General features: G+C 44.4%; 1 protein-coding gene across 1 annotated transcript; it reads right to left on the bottom strand.

Annotated features, from left to right (window-relative positions):
• Positions 1–10733: 10733 nt before the first annotated feature.
• On the bottom strand, positions 10734–22917 carry KPNA2 (karyopherin subunit alpha 2). Its single transcript, XM_054459643.2, has 11 exons — positions 22582–22917; positions 21214–21311; positions 20925–21062; positions 17006–17094; positions 15408–15676; positions 15057–15151; positions 14695–14958; positions 13962–14195; positions 13531–13713; positions 11669–11818; positions 10734–11080 (listed from the first exon to the last, which is right to left on the bottom strand). The coding sequence occupies exons 2-11, from the start codon at positions 21286–21288 to the stop codon at positions 10988–10990; spliced, it is 1590 nt and encodes a 529-aa protein (XP_054315618.1). The 5' UTR covers positions 21289–21311; positions 22582–22917; the 3' UTR covers positions 10734–10987.
• Between the last annotated feature and the right edge of the window lie 3058 nt (positions 22918–25975).

The following is a 25975-nucleotide window of genomic DNA, read 5'->3' as shown; positions in this document are numbered from 1 at the left end:
GTTGTCCCCTTAAACTCCTACTTTGTAAACTAACACTGACTGAGAGCTTACTGGTTCAGGTGGGTATTCAAATCACCTTTAAAGCACCGGTAGGAGTTAGATACTAGTTTTATCCTCATTTTGCTGCGTTGAAAAGTGAGGCACAGAGCAGTTAAGCAACTTGCTGGAGGTCACACAGCTATTTAGGTGTCAGAGCTGGATTGAAATTCAAATCTGATTCCAGAGCCAACGCTATTTGCCACTAAACTCTACTGCCTCCCTGTGGCGGTTTTCCAGTCAGGAGGGAGTCTTCAGCAGCTTTCACAAAGACTATACCTCCCTCGCCCACAACACACGGAACTCAGTCTCCCCCTGTTGCTTTTCATAGCAAACCCTATGCCCTGTGTTCATATTTTTGACATGCATAAAATCTTGGTCCACCACGAGAAAAAAAATACTTTGTTGATGTGTGTGTGTGTGTTAATCAATAACTTCCACTTTCTATCTTTCTAAACTATTAGAAGGAAAAACATTTGCTCTCACCCTTCCCATTTATTGTTTGTTTGTTTGTTTTTTGAGACGGAGTTTCTCTCTTGTTGCCCAGGCTGGAGTGCAATGGCATGGTCTCAGCTCACTGCAACCTCCGCCTCACAGATTCAAGTGATTCTCCTGCCTCAGCCTCCCAAGTAGCTGGGATTACAGGCCCCTGCCACCATGTCTGGCTACTTTTTGTATTTTTAGTAGAGATAGGGTTTCGCCATGTTGATCAGGCTGGTCTCGAACTCCTGACCTCAGGTGATCTGCCCACCTCAGCCTCCCAAAGTGCTGGGATTACAGGCGTGAGCCACGGCACCCGGCCCTCACCCTTCCTATGTAAAACCAAAAGCATTCACTCACTGTCCATCCACAGCACAGGTTAGAAGCCACTTAGGAGCCCTGGGGGTTGAATCTAGTGAAGAGAATCTGACGATGCTTGGTGCACTCTGGGGTGAATTCATTTTGACACCTAGCTCTGAATTTTTAGAAATATCGTTGTTGTTAATATTGGTGTTTTAGATAAAGGAGGCAAGTTAGTTTTCTTTTTCTTTTTCTTGAGATAGAGTCTCACTGTATCACCCAGGCTGGAGTCCAGTGGTGCAATCTCAGCTCACTGCAGCCTTGACCTCCCTGGCTCAAGCAATCCTCCCACCTCAGACTCCCAAGTAGCTGGGACTACAGGTGCTCACCACCATGCCTGGCTAATTTTTGTATTTTGTAGAGACAGGGTTTTGTCATGTTGCCCAGGCTGGTCTTGAACTCCCAGACTCAAGCAATCCTCCTGCTTTGGCCTCCCAAAGTGCTGGGATTACAGGAGTGAGCCACCGCACTTGGCTGAAATGTTCCATATCTTTATCTGGATGGTGGTTACCTGGGTGTCCATGTAGGTAAAAATGCATTGAGTGGTTGGGCACAGTGGCTCACTCCTGTAATCCCAGCACTTTGGGAGACTGAGAGGCAGGAGGGTCACTTGAGTCCAGGAGTTCAAGACCAGCCTGAGCAATATGGCGAAACCCCATCTCTACTAAAAATACAAAAATTAGCTGGGCATTGTGACTCGGGCCTGTAATCTCACATACTCAGGAGGCTGAGGCACAAGAATCGCTTGAAGCCGGGAGGCAGAGGTTGCAGTGAGCCAAGATTGCACCACTGAACTCCAGCCTGGATGACAGAGTGAGACCTTGTCTGAAAAAAAAAAAAAAGCATTGAGCGGCACACTTCAGATTAGGGCACTTCACACTCATTACTGAATACAGATTGCACCATAAGGCCAGGTGTGGTGTCTCACGCCTGTAATCTCAACACTTTGGGAAGCCGAGATGGGCGGATCACCTGAGGTCAGAAGTTCGAGTCCAGCCTGGCCAACATGGTGAAATCCCGTCTCTACTAAAAATGCAAAAATTAGTCAGGCATGGTGGCAGGCACCTGTAGTCCCAGCTACTTGAGAGGCTCAGGCAGATTAATCCCTTGAACCTGGGAGGTGGAGGTTGCAGCGTGCTGATATCGCGCCACTGCACTCCAACGTGGTCGACAGAGCAAGACTCGTCTCAAAAAAAAATTAAATTAAAAAGTTGTACCTTAATAAAATAAAGACAATAGAAAGGGAGGAATCTAGGAGAATAAGCTGTTGTGAGGGCGAACAAGGTTCATAAAACACACGCACACACCCCCTGTGGTGGTTGTGAGGACTGGTGTGGGACAACAGAGGACGAGAAGGCAGGGAGACCAGAGTTGAAGGCTATTGCATGTTGCCCACGTTTTAATCTCTTAGGCAGAAAAGGGCAAAGACATGCCCTTTTCATTGTCACCAGCTTTACTTTTACCTTTTAAAAGTAAATTGTTGGCTGGGCGTGGTGGCTCACGCCTGTAATCCCAGCACTTGGGGAGGCTGAGGCAGGTGGATCACCTGAGGTCAGGAGATCCAGACCAGCCTGGCCAACATGGTGAAACCCCATCTCTACTAAAAACACAAAAATCAGCCAGGCCTGGTGGCACACACCCGTCAGCTACTCAGGAGGCTGAGGCACAAAAGAATAGCTTGAACCCAGGAGGCAGAAGTTGCAATGAGCCAAGATCGCACCACTGCACACCAGCCTGGGCAACAGAGCAAGACTTTGTCTCAACAACAACAAAAAGTAAATTGGATGGGAGTGCAGTGACTCACACCTGTAATCCCAACACTTTGGGAGGCCAAGACTGGAGGATTTGCTTGAGGAGTCTCCCTGGCTGAAGTGAAGGTTTCCCAGGCTTTCTCATGAGAGAATTTTAAGTTTACAAAAGGAAAGGCTGAAATTAAATTCCCTGGTTTCTTTCCATTGGCTGAATTTCCCTGTAGCTGCCTCTTGCTGAAGCCTGGGGTCTCCCTGGCAGCTGGGCCCGGAAGAGGCAGGAAGTAAATAACTGTTCTCTGAATGGGCTCTTCGGAGAAACGGGACTGCCTCACTGTATTCACTGCAAGAAACACAGGACCTCAAAGCTCTGGGGCCCAACCGAGAACTACACAAGTGGTTCCTTTTCCAGAAAGCCCGCTCATAAGACGCAGAGACGTCCAATTTCCCAGGAACATATGGCACAGTGAGAGGCGTGTCTTCATCACCCAGAAGCTCAGGACAATGTCATCACTCACAGAGGCATCGATGGCAGGGCTGAGCTCAGGAACCCACAAGAGGCTCAGGGTGCTGCCATGAGCTTAGATCCTAGATTTGAGTGGGCTGAAAGGTCACGAGGCTAAGATTTAGGGCTAACACAGAGGAGACAAGCCAACGCTGAGTCACTTTGAAGCTTGAAATCAGGGTTTTTAATCCCCACGCTATTGACGTCTTGGACCAGAAAATTATTTATTGCGGGGCTGCTCTGTGCATTATGGGGTGTTTAGCAGCATCCCTGGTCACTATCCACTAGATGACAGTAGCATCGCCCTCCCCCAGAAGTGACAACCAAAGTCTCCAGGCCGGGTGTAGTGGCTCACACCTGTAATCCCAGCACTTTGGGAAGCCAAGGAGTTCAAGACCAGCCTGACCAACATGGCAAAACTCCATCTCTACTAAAAATACAAAAATTATCCAGACATGGTGGCAGGCGCCTGTGATCCCAGATACTCAGAAGGCTGAGGCAGGAGAATCGCTTGAACCCGTGAGGCGGAGGTTGCAGTGAGCTGAGACCATGCCATTGCACTCCAGCCTGGGCAACAAGAGCGAAACTCCGTCTCAAAAAAAAAAAAGTCTCCAGAATTTGTCAAATGTCATCTTGGGGGGCAATATCTCCCTCGACTGAGAACCACTGCTTTAGATAAAAGCAAAATCTTAGGCCAGGCTCGGTGGCTCATGCCTGTAATCCCAGCACTTTGGGAGGCCAAGGTGGGTGGATCATTTGAGGTCAGGAGTTGGAGACCAGCCTGACCAACATGGTGAAACCCCAACTCTACTAAAAATACAAAATTAGCTGGATATGGTGGCACGTGCCTGTAATCCCAGCTACTTGGGAGGCTGAGGCAGGAGAATCACTTGAACCTGGGAGGTGGAGGTTGCAGTGAGCTGAGATGGCGTCATTGCACCCAGCCTGGGCATCAAAAGTGAAACTCCATCTCAAAAAAAAAAAAAAAAAAAAGCAAAATCTTAGACTTTTTGGGCTATTGCCTGAAATCTTGGACAAAGGCCTAACTGACCCAGTTAAAATACTGAGTTAAAATCTGAGCCCCACTGTTAGACTAAAGCAAACCAAGAAGGCAATGAATTACGTGTTGCCTAACTCGCTTCTCCCTTGCAGTTTCAATTGCGTTAGGCAGCCAGCTTCCCTTCCTCTCCACTGTTTGAATTGTTGCTGTGCCGGGCAAAAACTGTGGCTGGTCCACCTCAGAGCTGGCCTCATTTCAATAACAGCCGGGAGGACTGCCATGGGGCTTTCCAAGCTTAATTAGCTCATGTTTGTAAAGTTCCTTAGGAAGCTCAGGCCAGCATGCTATGGGAAGTCCAAGTTACTAGGATTCTCGCCACACTTAAAAAAAGTGTTACATTCCCACATAAAAAGGCTGGTGGAGGCAGAAAAGAGCGCCTCGGAGCGTGTGTGTGAATAGCGAAGGGTCCTTGTGAACTGCATTTGAGACCGTAAAAAGAGTAACGAATTCCAACTTTCAGGCCCTCCTCCTATTCTCTAGAGCAGGAAATTATTTAAAGTATTTCCTGAACAGCTGAAGTACGTTAGAAACCTGCTAGCATCCTCCACAGAATCTCCAGGAAATGGACACCAAAGAATTTCTTTGCAACGAGAAACTATTTGAGCTCTACTGGCCATTTCTACCTGAACAGGTTGGATACTCTCAGCCTGGGACCTGGAGAATACAATCTTCTTAGATCATTTTTATGTCAAACTTAGCATCCTACACCAAGAACACACACTGGAAGAGAATTCCTCTTGTGTATGCACATATATATGAAGAATTCTCTTATATATATAGTATACATACACATATATTAGTATATATCAAGAGAGACGGAGACAGAAAGAATGAAGAACTTTGTTAGGTAATTTAGCAATGTCAATAATAGTTTGCTAGTTAGTTATTCCCGCTCAATCTTCGGGTGGGGCAAGAATGAGGTCAGCCTCTTCTGTTTTAGGCAGAATTCTAGAACATGCAACAAAAGGAAACTGCTTGGCCCCATCCCACCTCTAGAGATTTGTTCTCTCCAAGGCCTGCCTATAAATCTCCCAGGGTGGGGTTCCAGAAGCATGGTGCCCCTGCAAGCCAAGTTTGAACCTCCCAAGCAAATCAGCATTGGAATGTTGGTGGGGTCACAGGATCAAGAGCCATCTGGGAGCCAGCTGTGACTTGGGCTAAATCCCATGGTTTCCTATGAGAAGGGCAAGTATGATCACTGCAGCAGAAATACCAAAGAAAAATGGCAATTGTTACCTCCAGAGCAAAGAACAAGGCCTAGAGCAGTGCCAGTTCCTAAAGAGAATGACAGATCTGATTATGTTGGTGAAGGCCAGGCAAGTTCTGTGCTTCCTAACCACAGTTAGAAGCCTTTCCTCCTGCGGCGGTGGAGCTCGGATCCAGAGCTTGGGAAGTGTGGGACTTGCCTCTCTGAGACCTGGCTGTCAGCAGGAGGATGAGGAGCCAAACACGTCCCATTGTTACCACCCACTCTCTGGGGCTTGCAGGGAAACTGAACTCCTGGCCAAATGAGAAATATAAACCCTTGCCATCTTCTATTTCCGGGAACAAAGGCACCACAGATTTTTAGTGTGTTTCATCATGCTTTTGGAACGAATGTCAACCAAATACCATCTTTTACGGACAGCGGCAAAAACACCTGTTCAACTGGAGTTCTTTAGTCAAATGGCAGTTACGTTCATTGATCTGAGGTCTTAAACTACTTAGGCTCAGGGAGTGACATTAAAAAAAAAAAAAAAAGTGGCTGGGCGCGGTGGCTCATGCCTGTAATCTCAGCACTTTGGGAGACCACGGTGGACGGATCACAAGGTCAGGAGTTCGAGACAAGCCTGGTCAACATGGTGAAACCTCGTCTCTAAAAATATAAAAATTAGCTGGACACGGAGGTGCATGCCTGTAATCCCAGCTACTCAGGAGGCTGAGGCAGGAGAATCACTTGAACCCGGGAGGTGGAGTTTCCAATGAGCCGAGATCGCGTCATTGCACTCCAGCCTGGACAACAAGAATAAGACTCCGTCAAAAAAAAAAAAAAAAAAAAAAACGCCGGGCGCGGTGGCTCACGCCTGTAATCCTAGCACTTTGGGAGGCCTAGGCGGGTGGATTGCCTGACCTCAGCAGTTCGAGACCAGCCTGGTCAACAACAGTGAAACCCCATCTCTACTAAAATACAAAAAATTAGCCGGGCATGGCAGCATGTGCCTGTAGTCCCAGCTACTCGGGAGGCTGAGGCAGGAGAATCGCTTGAACCTGGGAGGCAGAGGTTGCAGTGAGCTGAGATCACGCCACTGCACTCCAGCCTAGGCAACAGAGCGAGACTCCGTCTCCAAAAAATAAATAAACCACATTTACAAATGTGTAGAAAATAGGCCGGGCGCAGTGGCTCACATCTGTAATCCCAGCACTTTGGGAGGCCAAGGTAGGTGGATCACCTGAGGTCAGGAGTTCAAGACCAGCCTGGCAAACATGGTGAAACTATCTCCCACTGAAAATACAAAAATTAGCTGGGCATGGTGGTGCACACCTGTAATCCCAGCTATTCGGGAGGCTGAGGTGGGAGAATTGCTTGAACCTGGGAGATGGAGGTTGCAGTGAGCCAAGATTTTGCCACTGCACTCCAGCCTGGGCAACAGAGTGAGACTTCGTCTCAAAAGAAACAAAAAAAGAAAAGAAATGGAAAGGAACTACACCTGAAACTTGTAATATTTTGACGGTAGCTCTACCTTTGAGGGCCTAATTTTCCCCAGGCTATGATCCCCTTTCTTTGAAAAGCACCCACATGTATTTAACAGTAAACTATGCATACGTTTTCAGAGGTTCAGGAGCCCCATAACCTATCTTGGATCTCAGGTTACACAGGTTAGGAATTCTTATTCATGCCAAAATATACAATCCAAAGGTACAATTTTAGGTTATTATTTTAATCTTTGTGGTATTCTGTTTTTCAAACTTTCTAAAATTAGTATTATTTCTGTAACTAGGAAAATACATTTTAAAGAGTTACCAGGAAGAAAAGGAAGAAAGAAAGAGGAAGGAAGGAAGGAAGGAAGGAAGGGAGGGAGGGAGGGAGGGGGAGGGAGGGAGGGAGGGGAGAGAGGGAGAGGAAAAAGAAAGTGAGAGAGAGAAAGAAAAGAAGGAAGGAGGAAGGGAGGGAGGGAGGGGAGAGAGGGAGAGAAAAAAGAGTGAGAGAGAAAAAGCGAAGAAGGAAGGAAGGGAAGGGAAAGGGAAGGGGAAAGGGATGGGAAAGGGAAGGGAAAGGGAGAGAAAGGAAAATGAATTAGCTTTGTGTTCCCTAAGTTAATCTTTGCTGAGTGGCTGAGATGTTGGTTGAAAGGATGGGCAAGAACAGAGTAGGGTGACAGTCATTGGTCACCTACAACTTTAGTCTAAGCCAAAGGGTTGAAAGAGACCATCTTGGCCGGGTGTGGTGTCTCATGTCTGTAATCCCAGCACTTTGGGAGGCCCAGGTGGGCGGATCACCTGAGGTTGGGAGTTTGAGACCAGCCTGACCAACATGGAGAAACCCCATCTCTACTAAAAATACAAAATTAGCCCGGTGTGGTGGTGCATGCCTGTAATCCTGGCTACTTGGGAAGCTGAGGCAGGAGAATCTCCTGAACCTGGGAGGCGGAGGTTGTAGTGAGCTGAGATCACACCACTGCACTCTAGCCTGGGCAACAAGAGAAAACTCCATCTCAAAAAAAAAGAAAAGAAAAAGACCATCTCATTCATACATGTTTTTCTACGTTTCTCCTCTATTTCAACAGTTTTGCTTTTAAAACATGTATTTTTGCAGCCACAATCAGGAGATGCCTTCTGGATATCATCCTTTGACCATTAATTTTAATTTTGAATTGATTCAAAGTTTTCTTATTCATCCAATCTCTCCTCATATTCCCTTGTTTTTATGGATAAGCTTCCAATATTTCTGCCTAAACTTGTTCAAGTTCAAACATGAGTTCATTCATAGTAGAAAATATGGCTTTGTGGTTGCTGTCTCAAGTCAAGTGTTTGCTCATTCAAGAAACTTCATTAACACTAGTATGAGGGGCCTATCAGGTATTGATACGACAAGCTTCCATCACCAAGTTGGACTTGGGTGGTTCAGTCCTGTTCTCATGGCCAATGAGAAGTTAGGTGAGGAGGTGCTCCAATTATTCTGTCCAATAGAATTAAGAGAAAGGGAATCAGTGGGCACAGGAAGACAGCTGGACCTCTCACTGGGATACTGCAAAGGCTAACAGCCAGTCTAGGAACTTAGTCACAGTGGGCCCTCCTTGAGCCAGTTCCACTGTTCGGAGAGCTATGCCAAGCCCCTAAAAGACCTAAAGGCTGACAAAACATCTGACTTTTTGGTAGAATCCTGTCATTAAGTATATAAACAATCCAGTATGGTGATCTTATGTTGATTTGTATCTGATTGATAAGGGGGAAAAAAAAAGGAAGAGTAACAATAAACTTAGCCTAGAGGGTAAAATATATCAAAACAAGGGTCTACGTAAGAACAAACAAATCTTTGGTGTTAAAAGCTTAGAGGCAGCCGGGTGCAGTGGCTCACGCCTGTAATCCCAGGACTTTGGGAAGCTGAGGCAGGAGGATAGCTTGAGGCCAGGAATTTGAGACCAGCCTGGGCAACACAGCGAGACTTTGTTTCTTCAGTTATTACAGCTATTCCCAACAACAAAAAGTTTGGAATAGCCGTAATACTCATCTGGGATATTTCTATTATGTAGGAATTAGTATCTATACTTTTCTTAAGCCAGGCACTTAGCTGCCCCACCAAAAGGTCTTTCACTGACATAATAAAGAGGCAGGATTTGAATTCAGACAGATCTGGCTCTTAAATACTAGTCCACTTCACCGCACCATGCTACCTCCCACAACTAGGATGGGAAATGACATTTACGATTGTGAAAAGCCTGGAACGCACGAACTGATCAGTTTAAGAGGGTTCAATGCATACACCTCCTACACAAGTGTTATGAAACTGTCCCAAATATTTAGGAGGAACTGAGCGTTTACAGACACTAGAATTAGCTTTCAAACTATGCCAACATGTCATTTAACATACAAGTGCTCAAAATTAAATTGCACTTCTGCCCTCAAAAAACCCTAGTTGATAGCTTGGGTGTTTCTTATCATCTTTATTAGCTGGAGTTATGAAACTTAAATGGGTGATGTTGCTAAAACACTTTTCTCTAGCACTTTCCCATGGGGAGTTAGAGGGAGGCTGCATGATTTAGCCAGGTTTTTTTCATCACAAATTAGGTCAACAGCCCAATCCCAAAAGAAAGCACCATTAGTGAAATGACATGTTTCAAGGGCTTTCCAAAATCAGTCCACCGGGTTTTGGCAAGCTCCAGCAAGGGTGGAGAGGGGTAAGGGGCAGCCAGGCCTTAATGGACTTCTAAACTTGGGTGCTGTATCTGACAAGGTTTCCAATGGCTCGTATGAACAAAACTGACCTTGCTCTTACTGCTGTTATGCAATTAAAGAGGCCAAATGCTGAAACAAAAATCTTACTTAACAATGAGGATTTACAGTAACAAAAAATTAACCCAAGTTTTTTCTTCAGTGATGATGCAGCCAGATTGACGAGAGAAAAAAAAATCATTAGGAAACAGAATGTTGAGTTCATTTGTTCTAAAAATAATCAAGCAGCTTCATTATTTTTAGCCAAGATGCAATATAGCAATGAAAGAGTATTTTGTGAAATGTTTAACACTGATATCTTTTAATGTTACTCTTTTAGGATTATTTCAACAAGCAAAATAAGTGTTAGCAGTTTTTACTATAATTGCCAAATGGTATTAGGAATATTACCTTTCCTCCCTTGCTTACAACAAAAACAAATACAAAAATTAAAGTTATAGGTAAAGATATATTATTCATCAAAGTGGTTTTTTTTTTTGAGACAGAGTCTCGCTCTTGTCACCAAGGCTGGAGTGCAGTGGTGCAATCTCGGCTCACTGCAACCTCTGCCTCCTGAGTTCAAGTGATTCTCTTGCCTCAGCCTCTTGAGTAGCTGGGATTATAGGCTCCCACCATGCCTGTAATCCCAGCTAATTTTTTGTGTTTTTAGCAGAGACAGCGTTTCGCCTGGGCAACACAGCAAGACTCCATCTCAAAAAAAGTAGTGGCTATCAACCTACACTGTACAGGAGCCCTTGGGAATTACATTTTTAAAAAAGACACAAGGTGGACCCTCATGCCTCTCATCAATGAAACAGAACTGGGTACTTTCCCAGATGAGGCCCATATGCAGCCATAATTTACCTTGGAACCCCATTCGGCCTTGAAGTTTGGGAGGAATGAATTCCACTTGTAGCTCCAGGAGAGATTTATGATTAAATTTAAGGTGTTTAGCCCATCTCCCTGGCCAAGGAGACTTAAGGAGAAACTGGCTGAGGGTTTCTGGAAAATTTTATTCATTCTCCTGTAAAAACTGCAGCCAGGACTACCTCTGGTTAATCCCATCAGTTTGGACGGGTTACCTTTCACTGGCAACATTAAAGGCCTCAAATTAGAAAGCAACACACAGGCATGGTGAAGTCAAGAAAAGGGTGGACTTGAAGGTTTATTTACAGGATGCTGCAAGATAGGAAATTCCACATAGAAATAAGAAACCTGGTCAGAGGACAAGCTTCATACAGTACGTACAGTTGGAACTGTTCAAGTATAGTTTCAGTGTAAAAAGTGCTGCAGTAACAAACCACATTTAAAAAAGAGTTCTTAGTAGAGAAACAATAAGACAAAATACCAAACGTAGTACACAACAAATTTATGTCTCAGCTACATGGTCTAAAAGTTAAAGGTCCCAGGAGCCCCATCCTGAACTTGGAAGGTGTAGCCTTCAGAGGTAGTTTCTGGCACAACGTTTTGATCTTCCTCTTCCTGGAAATATATTAAAAAATAAATATAAAAATAATATAAGTATTCCAAGCAGCAGCCTACCTAGAAGTCTGTATTTAATCTCTAGGTCTCGATCTGCATATTACACCTTTAATCCTGTCTGATATTCTAGTATTTGACATAGGCGAGGGAGGGTCTCCGAAACTTTGCCAATTCATGAATGCTACTACAGTAACAGCAACAGGCCGAGATTTTTTTCTTCCCCAACTGTCACTTTTCAATAGGAAAAGACTGTATTAGGCCCAGAGCATGGTGGTGGGTTTGGCCTACTTCTCTTATCACCTCCTACAATGACACCCATTAACTTACTCTCAAGATATTCTAAGATTCTCAAGGCTGTTCATTTGAAACTAATCTGGTGGCTTTTAAAATCTCAGTTTAAAAAGATTTTATTACCATCGAGCCAAACTAGAGGGGCAAATAAGTATATTATGTCCTGTGCACACTGATATTTTACTATATTTAACAAAGATCTGAGACTTATTTTTAAAAGTATAAGGGAAAAAAAGGCTCATGACCTTGACTTTATATGTTTCCAAGTTGTTATTAATATTACCATCCATTACTCACCTCTACAGAGAAATACTTCTCAATTAAGCTTAACGAAGCCTTATACACAGACTCATTTTCATGGTTTTGTAGAGCTTCAATTTTGTCTAAGCCTCCACATTCTTCAATCATTATACTAAGTTTCTCAGTTTCACCTAGTTTCTCAGCAGCCTAAAAAAAAAAAAAAATTCCAAGTTTACTGGCGTATACTCTGGTTTTATTTTAATGAAGAAAACATCGATAATTTGAATAATTGATACATCAGGCAGAAATAAGCACCTAACAGTTCCTTCATCAAGCCTATCACAGTTTTATGTCCATGTTATATTTTGTTGAAACTCAATGTGATTGGATCTATACCTGCTTTTAGCACTACTTCAACTGGAGCCGAAGATCTTACAATCAGTAGCTCTCAACCTTTTCTATGTATCAAAATCATGTGGGCAACTTTTAATACAACACTACATTCCAGTTCAACTGGTCTGCTATGGGAACAGGGGCGTATTGTTTTGTAAAGCATCCTATGTCATCACAAGGTATAGCCAAGGTGTCTAAGGGCAAAGATGGCCTACGGAGTGCTAAACTAAATGTCCCCAAACAGAATGTGTGTTGGTATTAAGGATTTACTGGACATATGGAATGGTATGTAGGTTAGTTTTCCTTTAAATTTTCAACTTTAAACAGATACATAAATATCTATAGATGAAAAAAACAGATTTGCTTTAAAGTAACTTAGGGGATTAGATGAGGGGAAGAAATACTGGCCACATATTAACAAATTATTTATACACAGTGACAGATACGCCAGCAACCATTATTGAAGGCTCAACTTTTTTTTTTTTTTAAGACAGTTTCACTCTCCTTGCCTAAGCTGGAGTGCAATGACATAAACTTGGCTCACTGCAACTTCCGCTTCCCGAGTTCAAGCGATTCTCCTGCCTCAGCCTCCTGAGCAGCTGGAATTACAGGCGCCCGCCACCACGCCCGGCTAATTTTTTGTACTGTTAGTAGAAACGGGCTTTCACTGTGTTGGCCAGGCTGGTCTCAAACTCCTGACCTCGTGATCTGCCCGCCTCGGCCACCCAAAGTGCTGGGATTACAGGCGTGAGCCACCGCGCCCAGCCTGTAGGCTAAACTTCTATATGTAAAAATCTCTATAATCCAAACTCGATGAGTAGGACTTACCTACCACCAATCACTATGACAAAGTGCCATATGCTGGTATGCTTGGATCAATTAGGGATAGAACCAGAAGAAAAAACACAAGTTATTCAATTTTTTTTTCCCAGAGACAGAGTTTCACTCCTCCGCCCAGGCTGGAGTGAAATGACATGATCTCAGCTCACTGCAACCTCTGCCCCCTGCCCAGGGTTCAAGCGATTCTCCTGCCTCAGCCTTCCGAGTAGCTGGGATTATAGGTGCCTACCACCACACGTGGCTAATTTTTGCATTTTTAGCAGAGACAGGGTTTCGCCATGTTGGCCAGGCTGGTCTCGAACTCTTGACCTCAGGTGATCCACCCACCACGGACTTCCAAAGTGCTGTGATTACAGGTATGAGCCACCGTGCCTGGCCAAGTCATTCAAATTTAATTTCACCAAAATTCGGTATGAAATTGGGAAATTAAATCAACCCAGTAAACAGGTGTGATGAGTCCACATAAGCGCCTGACTTCAATTCAACATCATCCACTTGTCACCTCTTTTATATCTTTTATAATGCCTGCTACATTTTTAATCAAAGGTGTGGCCACATAAACAGGCTTTCTGATTCTGTGGCTTACTAGTGAGTAAACTTACAACAGCTGCCCTCCGCCAGGTCTAAATAGTAAACTGATTATTATCAAGTCCAAATTTAAACAAAGCCACCTTGATAGGACTTACCTGAAAGATATTTGAAATGGCATCCAGGATAACCAGAATAATCTTGGTATCTTTTGCAGTTAAGAGGTTCATCAACGGTTCTATTATGCCACAATGAACAAGGTACACAATCTGTTCAACTGTTCCACCACTGGTATAGTTGGTCACGGCCCATACAGCTTCCTTTTGTGTCTTAAAATCTGCCTATTAAACATAAGGAAATGGTTTTATTTCAGAAAGTTGCAAGAATAAGATTCCAAGAGTACTTTTTCACAAAAACAATGACTGAAAGTACTAAGGTTCTATCCAACCTTAAGTGAAAGGGGTTACTGGGTATTTTTCAGCAAAGGACTCCTAGTAGAACCCAAGATTCTTGCACATGAAGCAGCTTATCAAGCACAGCTTTCTATACATACTAAAAATGACTTGATTGAATCCTGAGACTTCGTTACCTTAGAGAGAACACTGACAAGGAATGGGACTAATCCATGATTCACAACTTGCTGTATCTGGTCCTGGCGGCCAGCTGTGATGTTTGACATTGTCCATGTAGCTTCCTTCTGAATGTTAGTTTTGGGGTTGGTGAGCAGGCTGGGAAAGACGGCGAGTGCTCCTGCATCAATCACAACCTGAGTCTGTTCATCTGTACCAGTGACAATATTCCCTATGGCTCTTAGGGCAGGAGTCTGAAAAAAAAAAAAAAAAAAATGTTGGTGCTGGTTATTTTTTTCCCAGCACTTCAGAAATTCTATACCCTAAAAGTTTTAACAAGAGGCCCATCATGGCCTGAAATAGGCAATATTTCAATATTACTATCAACTGATTATGCTTTTTTTTTTTTTTTTGAGAGACAGGAGTCTTGCTCTTGTCACCCAGGCTGGAGTGCAATGGCACAATCTTGGCTCACTGCAGCCTCTGCCTCCCGGATTCAAGCAATTCTCCTGCCTTAGCCTCCCGAGTAGTTGGCATTACAGACACGTGCCACCACGTCCAGATAATTTCTTTGTATTTTTAGTAGAGATGGGCTTTCACCATGTTGGCCAGGCTAGCCTCGAACTCCTGAACTCAGGTGATCCACCCGTCTCGGCCTCCCAAAGTGCTGGGATTATATAGGCGTGAGCCACTGCGCCCAGCCCTGATCATGCTTCTTATACTTAGGTTCTAATCTACAAGTAAATAACTTACCACAATTGGCAATTCAGAAGCTCCTAAAAGCTTCACAAGTTGGGGCACAACTCCTGTTTTCACGATCATGCCAATTCGTTCATTTGGACCATCAGTAAGGTAGGAAATAGCCCAGCAGGTATCTGCTAATACTTCTGGATCATCATGATGCAGGAGCCGAACTAAGGTAGGAAGAATCTGCTCAACAGCCTCTATCGGGGGTGCAGGATTCTTGTTGCGGCAAAGATTTGAAAGTGTCCAGGTAAGATTACGTAAGTAGCCACACTGGGGGAAAAAAAAGGCAATGAGAGTTTCTGTCTTTTGAGAAGATGGGGGAAATTAGAATGAAGAAGTGAGTAACTTTACTCATGTTAGTAACTTACTGCTAAAGATGACATATCAGGAACTGCAAGGAGAGCCAACAGTGGGTCAACTGCACCATATTTAATAACCAAGTCTCGGAACACTGAGCCATCACCTGAAAAAAAAGGCAAAATTAATTTTATTACCTTGTCCAACACCATCAATGTTCAGTGACTGAATGCACCAGCAAAAACTCCCAAACTTACTTAGATGCCCCTCTGCTGCCTTTGTAAAGACAACACTTTCATTCCTAATAAGGGCTTGAAAGCAAGCTCAAAACTTGACAAAGTCACTATTACTTATAACAAGGCCTTTCTTCCAACTAATTACGCTTAGATACGTTCAGTCAAAAGAACTTCAAGTCCAAGTACCTGCAATGTTTCCTAGAGCCCAGACAGCTTGTTCACTGATGTGAGCATGGGGAGATGCCAACAGAGAAATGAATGCTGGGATGGCACCTCCATCTACCACAGCCTTGGTTTGTTCTGATGTCCCAGAAGCAATGTTAGTGAGTGCCCAAGCAGATTCAAACTGAATGGGACTACAATCAGTTCTGCCCAAGAAGGACACAAATTTCGGAATCAAACCAGCCCGGATTATGTTGTCTATGGGGGGCTGTTTTTCTCTGGAAAGTAGTTTCCTAAAGGGGAACAAAAAGAAAAATAAAAGTTGGCAGTGATTAACAAAAGGAGTTTGTATAAAAACCAATTCAAAATGCAATTCAAGAGTTTAGAACTTCAGACAGCCTTTTAAGTAAATCACTAAATGCTGAGACATTCTGGAACCTAACAGAAGCTGAACAGATTACTTGTATGGTGCTACATATGTGGTATAATTAACTACCATTTTTCCAGAAATTAATGTAGATTACCCTCCTCTCCATCTTGGCAGAAATCTACTATAGATCTTGTCACTTTTTAAAAAAACTTTTCACATTCTGACAGGGTTATACTCTCACTGAATTTGTTGTCCCTGATAGTTGTGGTTAAGCACATTTTGATTTTCTGAGATAGGATCTCACTCCACCCAGGCTAGAGTGCAGTGCCACGATCACAGCTCACTGCAGCCTCGACCTCCTGGGCTTAAGTGATCCTCCCACCTCAGCCTCCTTAGTAGCTGGGATGACAAGTGCACACCACCATACCCAGGTAATTTTATTTATTTATTTTTTGAGACAGAGTCTTGCTCTGTCGCCATGCTGGAATACAGTGGCAAGATCTCAGCTCACTGCAACCTCCGCCTCCTGGGTTCAAGTGATTATTGTGCCTGAGCCTCCCGAACACCTGAGATTATAGGCATGTGCCACCACACCCAGCTAATAATTTCTTTTGTAGAAACTGGGTCTCACCATGTTGCCTAGGCTGGTCTCAAACTCCTGGGCTCAAGTAACCGACCCCTTGGCCTCCCAAAGTGCTGGGATTATAGGCATGAGCCACAGCGCCCAGCCTAGAACTTTTTAATGATAATTTACCGTTGAAATTTTTCTTCTGCACACTGTCAAGCTATAGAACTTATTAATCTTTTCTATTATATCATAAATATCCATGTATGGTGGGAGGTAAAGGTCAAATTATACTTATCTCCTAAATGGATCTATCATTCTAAATGCATGTCTCAATCCCACTTACTATTTATTTCTTCCTTCCCCTGCCAGTCACTTGAAACATTACTTTGGTAAAAACTTTATGGGCAGGTGCAATGGCACACACCTGTGATCCCAGCACTCCAGGAGGCCAAGGTGAGCCGACTGCTTGAACCCAAGCATTCAAGGCCAGCCTGGGCAAAATAAAATAGCAAGGCCTCCCCTCTCAAAAAAATTAATAAATAAAAAATACTATTTGGCTTATGGCTGGCTGGCCTAATTTTTCCTTGTACTATCTGTCTGTCCCTTCCTGCCCCCACCCCAAAAAAAAAAAATCTAAACACACGAATTTCTTAGGCTACCCATGCTATCGCAGACAAGACTTACCTGGCAGCTTGAGTAGCTTGGAGCTGATTTTCCACATTGCTACTATTTATGCCTTTGACAATGTCATCAACAGACCAATTTACAGTGCCCTAGAAGAAAAGTGAAACTTTGTACATTATCATTAAGATTAAATAGAAACAATAAAATCCACACTTACTTGTGAAGGTAAGTGTAAACATTGTTAGGCTTATAGCCAGCTACTAAATATTTAGCCCTACATTTAATTTTGCCTGTTAAATATTCATTATTTTATATGTAGAAGTTTCCAAACTTGGTGTCATGACTCACTGGAGTCTCAAGTTATGGAGTATCCAAGTGTTTTGTCGCTAAAAAAGGCACTTTGAACAATTTTAAAAAATGAACGAGAAGGCCAGGCATGGTGGCTCACACCTGTAAGCCTAACACTTTGGGAGGCTCAGGAGGGAGGATGGCTTGAGCTCAGGTGAGACCAGCCTAAGCAACACAGTGAGACCTCCCAACAAAAAATTAAAAAAAAAAAAAAAAAAATTATCCAGGCATTGTGGTGTTTGCCTGTCGCCATACAAGACCTTGTCTCAAAAATCAAGAATCAGAGCAGACTGAAGATTATTTCTACGTAAATCTCAATCACTTGCATTCAGATATACTTTGAGGGAGAAAGACATGAAGTCATAGGCAACGTTCTGAGAATTTCCTTTTCTTTTTTTTTTTGAGACGGAGTTTCACTCAATCCCCAGGCTGGAGTGCAGTGGCATGATCTTGGCTCACCACAACCTCCGGCTCCTGGGTTCAAGCGATTCTCCTGCCTCAGCCTCCCAAGTACCTGAGATTATAGGCATGCTCCACCACGCCTGGCTAATTTTTTTTGTATTTTTAGTAGAGACGGGGTTTCTCCATGTTGGTCAGGCTGGTCTCAAACTGCCAGCCTCAGGTGATCCACCCGCCTCAGCCTCCCAAAGTGCTGGAATTACAGGCATGACCCACCATGCCCGACTTTTTTTTTTTTTTGAGACGGAGTTTTGCTCTTCTTGCCCAGGATGGAGTGCAATGGCGTGATCTCAGCTCACCACCACCTCCGCCTCCCAGGTTCAAGCGATTCTCCTGCCTCAGCCTTCTGAATATCTGGGATTACAGGCACGCACCACGATGTCCAGCTAATTTTGTATTTTTAGTAGAGATGAAGTTTCTCCATGTTGGTCAGGCTGATCTCAAACTCCCGACCTCGGGTGATCCACCCACCTCGGCCTCCCAAAGTGCTGGGATTACAGGCGTGAGCCACCACGCCCGGCCGAGGATTTTCATATCTAATTTTATAATCTACATATTTCCATGGTTAAGTGTTGCTGCAAATATAAATGTTTTATGTTTGGCTGGGCGAAGTGGCTCACGCCTGTAATCCCAGCACTTTGGGAGGCCGAGGCGGGTGGATCACCTGAGGTCAGGAGTTCGAGACCAGACTGGGAAACATGGTGAATCCCCATGTCTACTAAAAATGCAAAAATTAGCTAGACATCATGGTGATCCCAGCTACTTGGGAGGCTGAGGCAGGAGAGTCACTTGAACCCAGGATACGGAGGCTGCAGTCAGCCGAGATCATGCCACTGCACTCCAGCCTGGGCAACAGATCAAGACCCGTTTCCCCACCCACCCCCCAAAAAAAAAAATGTTTTATGTTGTGAATCATACTAGAAAGGAGGTCTGAGAACCAATGCTACCCATAATTCAAAAAGCCAGTATCCCTGTCTCTCCAGGAGCTTTACACCCAACAGAGAAAATGTGACAAGTCGACGAACAGCATAAAACAAGTGGTAAATAAATGGGTTACATGGCATTTACTCCCCATTTTGGGTGCAGAATCAGGGAGCTAGAGAATCCTGAGAAAGGAGTGTCTTTCCTACGAGGCTAAGGAGTGCTATAAGGAGATGAGCTTTGAGTGTTAGTACCCTAGAAATAGAACATAGGTAGTATTCAATGAAAAAAAAAAAAGATAAATGTGGAGTGCTAAAGGAAGCATAATGTAGCTGGGCGCGGTGGCTCACGCCTGTAATCCCAGAACTTTGGGAGGCCAAGGCAGGCAGATCACCTGAGGTCAGGAGTTCGAGACCAGCCTGACCAACATGGCGAAACCCCATCTCTACTTAAAAAAACAAAAATTAGCTGGGCGTGGCGGCACGTGCCTGTAATCCCAACTACTCCGGAGGCTGAGGCACGAGTATCGCTTGAACCCAGGAAGCGGATGTTGCAGTGAGCCAAGATGGCACCTTGCACTCCAGCCTGGGCAACAAACCAAGGCTTTGTCTCAAAACAAAAAAAAGGAAGCACATTGTGAGAAAAAGATGTAGGAAAGGGCCCAGATGAAAGATAAATATGAAAATCTAAGTTAAGTCTACTTTATGGAAGGCTTTCATAGAGTAGGGATTTTTTAGAGACAGGGTCTCACTGTCACCCAGCATGGAGTGCAGTGGTGCAATCACAGCTCACTGCAGCCTCAAAATCCTGGGCTCAAGTGATTCTTCTGTCTCAGCCCCATGAATACCTAAGACTAAAGGCCGGCGCCACCACACCCAGCTAACTTTACTTTTTATAGAGACAAGGTCTTCCTATGTTGCCTAGGCTGGGCTCAAACTCCTAGCCTCCAGTGATCCTCCCATTTCAGCTTCCCAAAGTGTTGGAAGTACAGGCATGAACCACCATGCCCAGCTGGAGTATGGATTTATTTTTATTGTTATTTTTTTTCCTTGAGACGGAGTTTCGCTCTTGTTGCCCAGGCTGGAGTGCAATGGCATGATCTTAGCTCACTGCAACCTCCGCCTCCCAGGTTCAAGCAATTTGGAGTATGGATTTTAAGGAGAGAAAACACATGTCTAAAGCAGTAGTTTAGGAAAAATTTCAGGAAAATAGTATGTGGCACAAAGAAGGATATGATAAATTAGGAGGCTACTGTAAATATTTCAGAAGGAAAGTCCTGAACAAAGCTGGTGACAAATACAAAAAAATAGAGAATACCAAAAAAGGCAGAAATAAATCAAAAACAGGAAGGGCCTGGTGGCTCACGCCTGTAATCCCAGCACTTTTGGAGGCCAAGACAGGCATATCACGAGGTCATGAGTTCAAGACTAGCCTGGCCAATATGGTGAAACCCCGCCTCTACTAAAAATACAAAAACAGGCCGGGCGGTGGCTCATGCCTGTAATCCCAGCACTTTGGGAGGCCGAGGTGGGTGGATCACGAGGTCAGGAGATCGAGACCATCCTGGCTAACATGTTGAAACCCCATCTCTACTAAAGATACAAAAAAATTAGCCGGACAGGGTGCAGGCGCCTGTTGTCCCAGCTACTTAGGAGGCTGAGGCAGGAGAATGGCGTGAACCCGGGAGATGGAGCTTGCAGTGAGCGGAGATCGCACCACTGCACGCTAGCCTGGGCAACAGAGCAAAACTCTGTCTCAAAAAAACAAAAACAAAAAAATACAAAAACTAGCCAAGCGTGGTGATGCGCGCCCGTAATCCCAGCTACTCAGGAGGCTGTGGCAGAACTGCTTGAACCCATGAGGCGGAGGTTGCAGTGAGCCGAGATTGTGCCACTGCACTCCAGCCTGAGCAACAGAGTAAGACTCCATCTCAGGGGAAAAAAAAAAAGAAAAAATAAACCAGAAACTGGCTGGCTCTGGACACACTGGTCAGGTCAAGGTACCCAGCTAGTAGCTAGAAATGCAGGGAAGTCTGAAGGAAGGTCAGAGCTAAAGGAAGATCCTAAATCAGCTTCAGTGGATTATAGAAGGCAGGAAGGAAGACAATTACTAATTGCAAACAGAGAAAAAGATCTTCACAGATAGTTAAAACCGTAAGACTAGAAATGTTAAGTTTACTTGAATTTCTAAGAAAAGTCCCTACTGATTTTCTGGATTTCACGTTACTCATAAACTAAAATACATTTTTTACCTGGTTGTTGCGGTTTTCCTGCAGCGGAGAAGTAGCATCATCAGGAAATGAGCTTACGTTTCTCCTCTTCAGCATCTGTTCATCCTTCTTAGCTTTCCTCAGCTCCACGTTGACCTCTATTCTGCGACGCCTCATTTCCTTGAGAAAAGATAACATGCCGTTTCACCTATCGCACCAGTCTTTGTTGCTAAGTGAGGGCATTTTTTTAAAAAAATCCTTCAGTTTTCACCCCTTTCCAAATGTCTTCGCATTTAAATACCACCACAGGAAAGCAACAGAAGGTACTCACTGTACTGTCTTTTCCCTTGTTCTTGAATCTGTGAAGACGGGCAGCTGGTGTATTAGCATTCTCGTTGGTGGACATGGTTATGAGACAAAGGGAGAAAGCTAAAAGACGGGGGAAGAGAAAAATATTTCCTTTATCATTTTCCTTTGTCAAAAATAGTACCAAATAAGAATTGAATTATCAAGCATCTACTGAATCCACACCTGTATACCAGAGGGGGGGATCATCATGTTTTCAACACTATGTAATAGCTTTACCCAAAGGGGAACTGTTCCCCTTCCCTCTGAAGGGCTGAGACTTCCTGGAGAGGGCTGTCCATCAGAAATAGAATGCAAGCTACATAAATTGAAACTTCCTAGTAGCCATATTTTTAAAAAGGCGAAAAGAAACAAGTGAAACTAATTTTAATAATGTATTTTACTTAACCCAACATATTCAAATAGTATTTCAACGTGTTATCAATATATAAAATAACTGACATCTTTTACATTCTTTTTCCATACTCCATCTTTGATATCTTTTGTGTACTTTAAGCTTACAGCGTATTTCAATTTGGACTAGCCACATGTGTCCACCGTTTCTGACAGCCTGGTTCGATACTCCAGAGTCCCGAATAGTTAATTCAAGACAAAGTAAGGGAACCAAGTTAACTTACAGCTAAAAATTATGTGCCAGGGCAATAAATTCAGATCCTCAAGAGGCTCTCCCTATTTTACTGTTTTTACTTGGCCAAAATAGGTGCAGACTCGAAAATTAAATAAAAATTTGCTTCATCATTACATTATGGTCAACATTAAAAATGCAGTGCCGCATCTCGCATATTTGATTTGCATTTCCAGAGACTAGGAGTGAATGCACTTAATTAGGATGACATCAGCTGTGCGTCATTCAGAAGATGACAAAAGTCAAAGCCCTCCTTACAATTTGCTATCTTTGCTTTTATTACGCTCGCCTACGACTTGGTGGCACAAGCCACCCCGGGGCCTAGGTGTCAGAGACGGTGCTCCCAACTGCCACCCCCAGCCCCTGCCCCTACGCCGGGGAAGATGCAACGAGAAAGCGGCAGGCGAGGCCAGGGCCGCCACAAGCCCTCCCGGGACATTCGCCCTCAGGCCTGGCTCGCTCCGATTCTCCCGGCTGCGACGCGTTAAGGCCTCCGCTGCCGTTTGCAGAGCGTCGGCGCCCTAAACCCGCAGACCCCGCGAAACTCAGCCGCCTGATCAATGAACGTCGCCCCCGAGGCCTAGTCAATGCGGGAGGCAGAGCCAGCCTCGGCGTGGACCCGGGGCCTCCCTCCCCCCACCCAAAAGGCGAACGCCGCCCACGGGCAAGCCGTTAGCGCTCGGGCCGGGCCGCCGCCTGAGTCTGTACCTGCGAAGTGGGCCTGGGCTTCCACGGGAGGCGATGCGGGGGGAATCAGCGGCTGTGGCTCGACTGCGCTCAAAGCGTCCAACTCGACTCAGCTCAAAGACCGTGTGGCTCGTGCAGCCGGCCGGCGCGATTTAAATTTCCCGGTGACTCCGCATTCCGATTGGCTGGTTCGAGCCTAAGCTGTGTGCCCATTGGTGGATTTGAAAAACACGTTGGGAGGGGAGGGAGTCATAGGGCTTGGGGGCGAGTGGGGGCCGGGGGAAGAAAAAAAGAAAAAAAAATGAGGATGGCATCGCGAGATGAGGGAGCGGCCGGGCGGTGAGGGAGCGGCCGGGCGGTCCCTGAACGCCTGGCAGGGCGGAGCGGGAGGACTCCAGATCCCGTCAAGCAGCGCGAAGGGGCGGTTCCCTGGGCAGTTCGTGTTTCCATAGGGTTGAAGCGTGCATGGTCCCTGGGCGTTTTCCTGGGCGACAGCCTTAAACAAATACCACAGAATAATTCTCAAAGTCGTTATTTTAAAAAAACTTTGTTGTTGATCTTCATGAAAATAAAAAAATTCTAATTAGTAAATAAGTAATCTTTATAGAAAAACATATTGCTTTGCATTTTTTTCCTATTATGACACCCAAAGTACTCGGCCGGGGGTTTCTGGCCACTATAGGAGGGAAGATTTGTGTTACATTTTTTAGTTTAGTTTTTTTTTTTTAATTGCGTCATAAAAGACTGTATAGAAGCCGCAAATATGGTAACAAAAGGTTTCTTATGCCTGTTTCTCCAAAAACTCAAGTTTTTTATTTTTAAATAATTTCAAATGCAGTAGAATTGCAAATCCTTATCCAGATTTGCCAAATCTTAACATTTTGCCACATTTGCTATTGCTTTCTCTATACATATATGTATACATATGCACGCATGTACATATGTGTGATTTTAATATGTTACTTTTTTAAACATTTAAGAGTAAGTTTCAGAATCATGTCCTTTTTCCTCTGTTTCACGGTGTCTCTCCTAAGAAAAGACATTCTCTTATATAACCACACTGCAATCATCAAATTCAGAAAAACTGAAATTTCATGCTGTTGTTTAGTATGTAGTCTGTGTTCAAGTTTTCTCAATTGTTACAGTAACATTCTATGCTCATTACGCATTTCTGAATTTTGCATTTTTTGCCATATGCTCAGACGAACAAACAAAACAAAGATGGTCAGCAGAGCATCAGGATTCTGGGCCATTTTTGTTTCTGCAATTTTTTTGTGTTCTAAAAGATTACATTTTAGAAAAGTTTTCATGGTTTATTTCTTACTATAAATAAATTCAAACAGCAACTTTGTCCATTCTTGCAGGCATTAATGCCAGCCTCATTCATCGTATAGCAGCCAGAGTTCATAAAGGGTTGTACCTACTCTTAATCAGCATAATCCCATCCCCCTAAATGCAAGAATGTGGAAGGAATCCACCCCTAAACCAATCACTGTGGGGCATTCTCTCAGCTACTGAGAATGGTTCAGGGGCAGGCACATGACCTAAATTCATCCAGTTGGACAGCCTGTGCCTTTTGTTTATGGTTGGAGGTAGGAAAGCAGCCTCTGTTCTTCTGAAGTAAGGGATGTGAGTCCTAGAAATCTGAATAAGAAAACTGTAGGGAAACCTTGAGAGGTCTGACCTGCTCTATCTCTGAAGGTTTGCAGTTATAAGATCCGATACACATTTCTTTTGTATTGTCAAGTTGAGTTTCTTCTCTTTTTTTTTCTTTTCTTTGAGACAGGGTCTAGCTCTGTTGCCCAGGCTGGAGTGGAGTGGCACGATCTCAGCTCACTGTGACCTCTGCCTCCTGGGCTGAAGCCATCCTCCCACCTCAGCCTCCCAAATAGCTGGGACTACAGGTACACACCACCACGTCCAGCTAATTTTTGTATTTTTTGTAAAGACAGGGTTTCAGTATTTTGCCCAAGCTGGTCTCGAAGTCCTGAGCTCAAGCAATCCACCCACCTCGGCCTCCCAAAGTGCTGGAATTATAGGCCTGAGCCACCATACCAAGCCAAGTTGAGTTTCTTTTGCTTGAAAGTACTGACTACTATGTGCCCAGAAGTGTTCTGAGTGTTTACCATGTATTAATACACTTGATCTTCACAACTGTGAGGTAGTACTGTTATTTGCTCTATTTCACAAAAGAGAGCACTGAATCACAAGTTATGTAAGTTGTCCAGAATCACACAGCCAGTAAATGGCAAAGACAGGATTCAGCCATAAGCAGTCTGGTTCCAGGATCTGTGTTCCAAACCACTATTCTGTACTTGCACCTAAAAACAACCTGAAACAGAAGTATAATGCCCAAAATTGCCTTTGAAAGATACGATATAGTCAGGCACAGTGGCTCACATCTATAATCCTAGCACTTTGGGAGGCCGAGGTGGGCAGATCACTTGAGGTCAGGAGTTCAAGACCAGCCTGGCCAACATAGGGAAACCCTGTCTCTACTAAAACATACAAAAAATTAACTGGGCGTGGTGGCAAGCACCTGTAACCCCAGCTACTTGGGAGGCTGAGGCAGGAGAATTGCTTGAATCTGGGAGGCAGAGGTTGCAGTGAGCCGAGATCACACCATTGCACTCCAGCCTGGACAACAAGAGCGAAACTCCATTTCAGAAAAAAAAAGACTAGCCCGTCCAACATGGCAAAACCCTGTCTCTCCTAAAAATATAAAAAATTAGGCAGACGTGGTAGCACACACCTGTGGTCCCAGCTACTCAGGAGGCTAAGATACAAGCATCACTTACACCTGGGAGGTAGAGGTTGCAGTAAGCTGAGATGGCGCCACTGCACTGCAGCCCAGGCGACAATGCAATACGCCGTCTCAAAAAAAAAAAAGTCCTATCATTTACGACCAAGTTTTAGCTGATGTATTTAGTCCACTAGCATAGTCTGCTTAGGTTACCATAACAAAGTACTACAGGCTGAGAGGCTTAAATAACATTTATTTTTCTCACATTTCTGGATCACGAAATCTGAAATAAGGGTGCCAGAGTGGTCAGTTTCCAGGAAGGGCCCCCCTCTTTGGCATCCAGATGACCACGCCTAATTGTGTGCTAGCATGATCTCTTCATTTTAGCGCAGAGGAGGGAAAGTGAAAGCTCTCTGGTGTCTCTTCTTTTTTTTTTTTTTTAGATGGAGTCTCGCTCTGTCGCCCAGGCTGGAGTGCAGTGGCGCGATCTCAGCTCACTGCAACCTCCACTTCCTGGTTTCAAGTGATTCTCCTGCCTCAGCCTCCCGAGTAACTGGGATTACAAGTGCATGCCACCACACCTGGCTCATTTTTGTAGTTTTAGTAGAGACGGGGTTTCACCATGTTGGCCAGGCTGGTCTCGAACTCCTGACCTCGTGATCCACCCACCTC

This window comes from Pongo pygmaeus, chromosome 19 (genome assembly GCF_028885625.2).
Source record: "Pongo pygmaeus isolate AG05252 chromosome 19, NHGRI_mPonPyg2-v2.0_pri, whole genome shotgun sequence".
Lineage (NCBI taxonomy): Eukaryota > Metazoa > Chordata > Mammalia > Primates > Hominidae > Pongo > Pongo pygmaeus.
The sequence above is the reverse complement of the archived record's forward strand: the minus strand, read 5'-3'. Positions and strand labels throughout refer to the sequence as shown.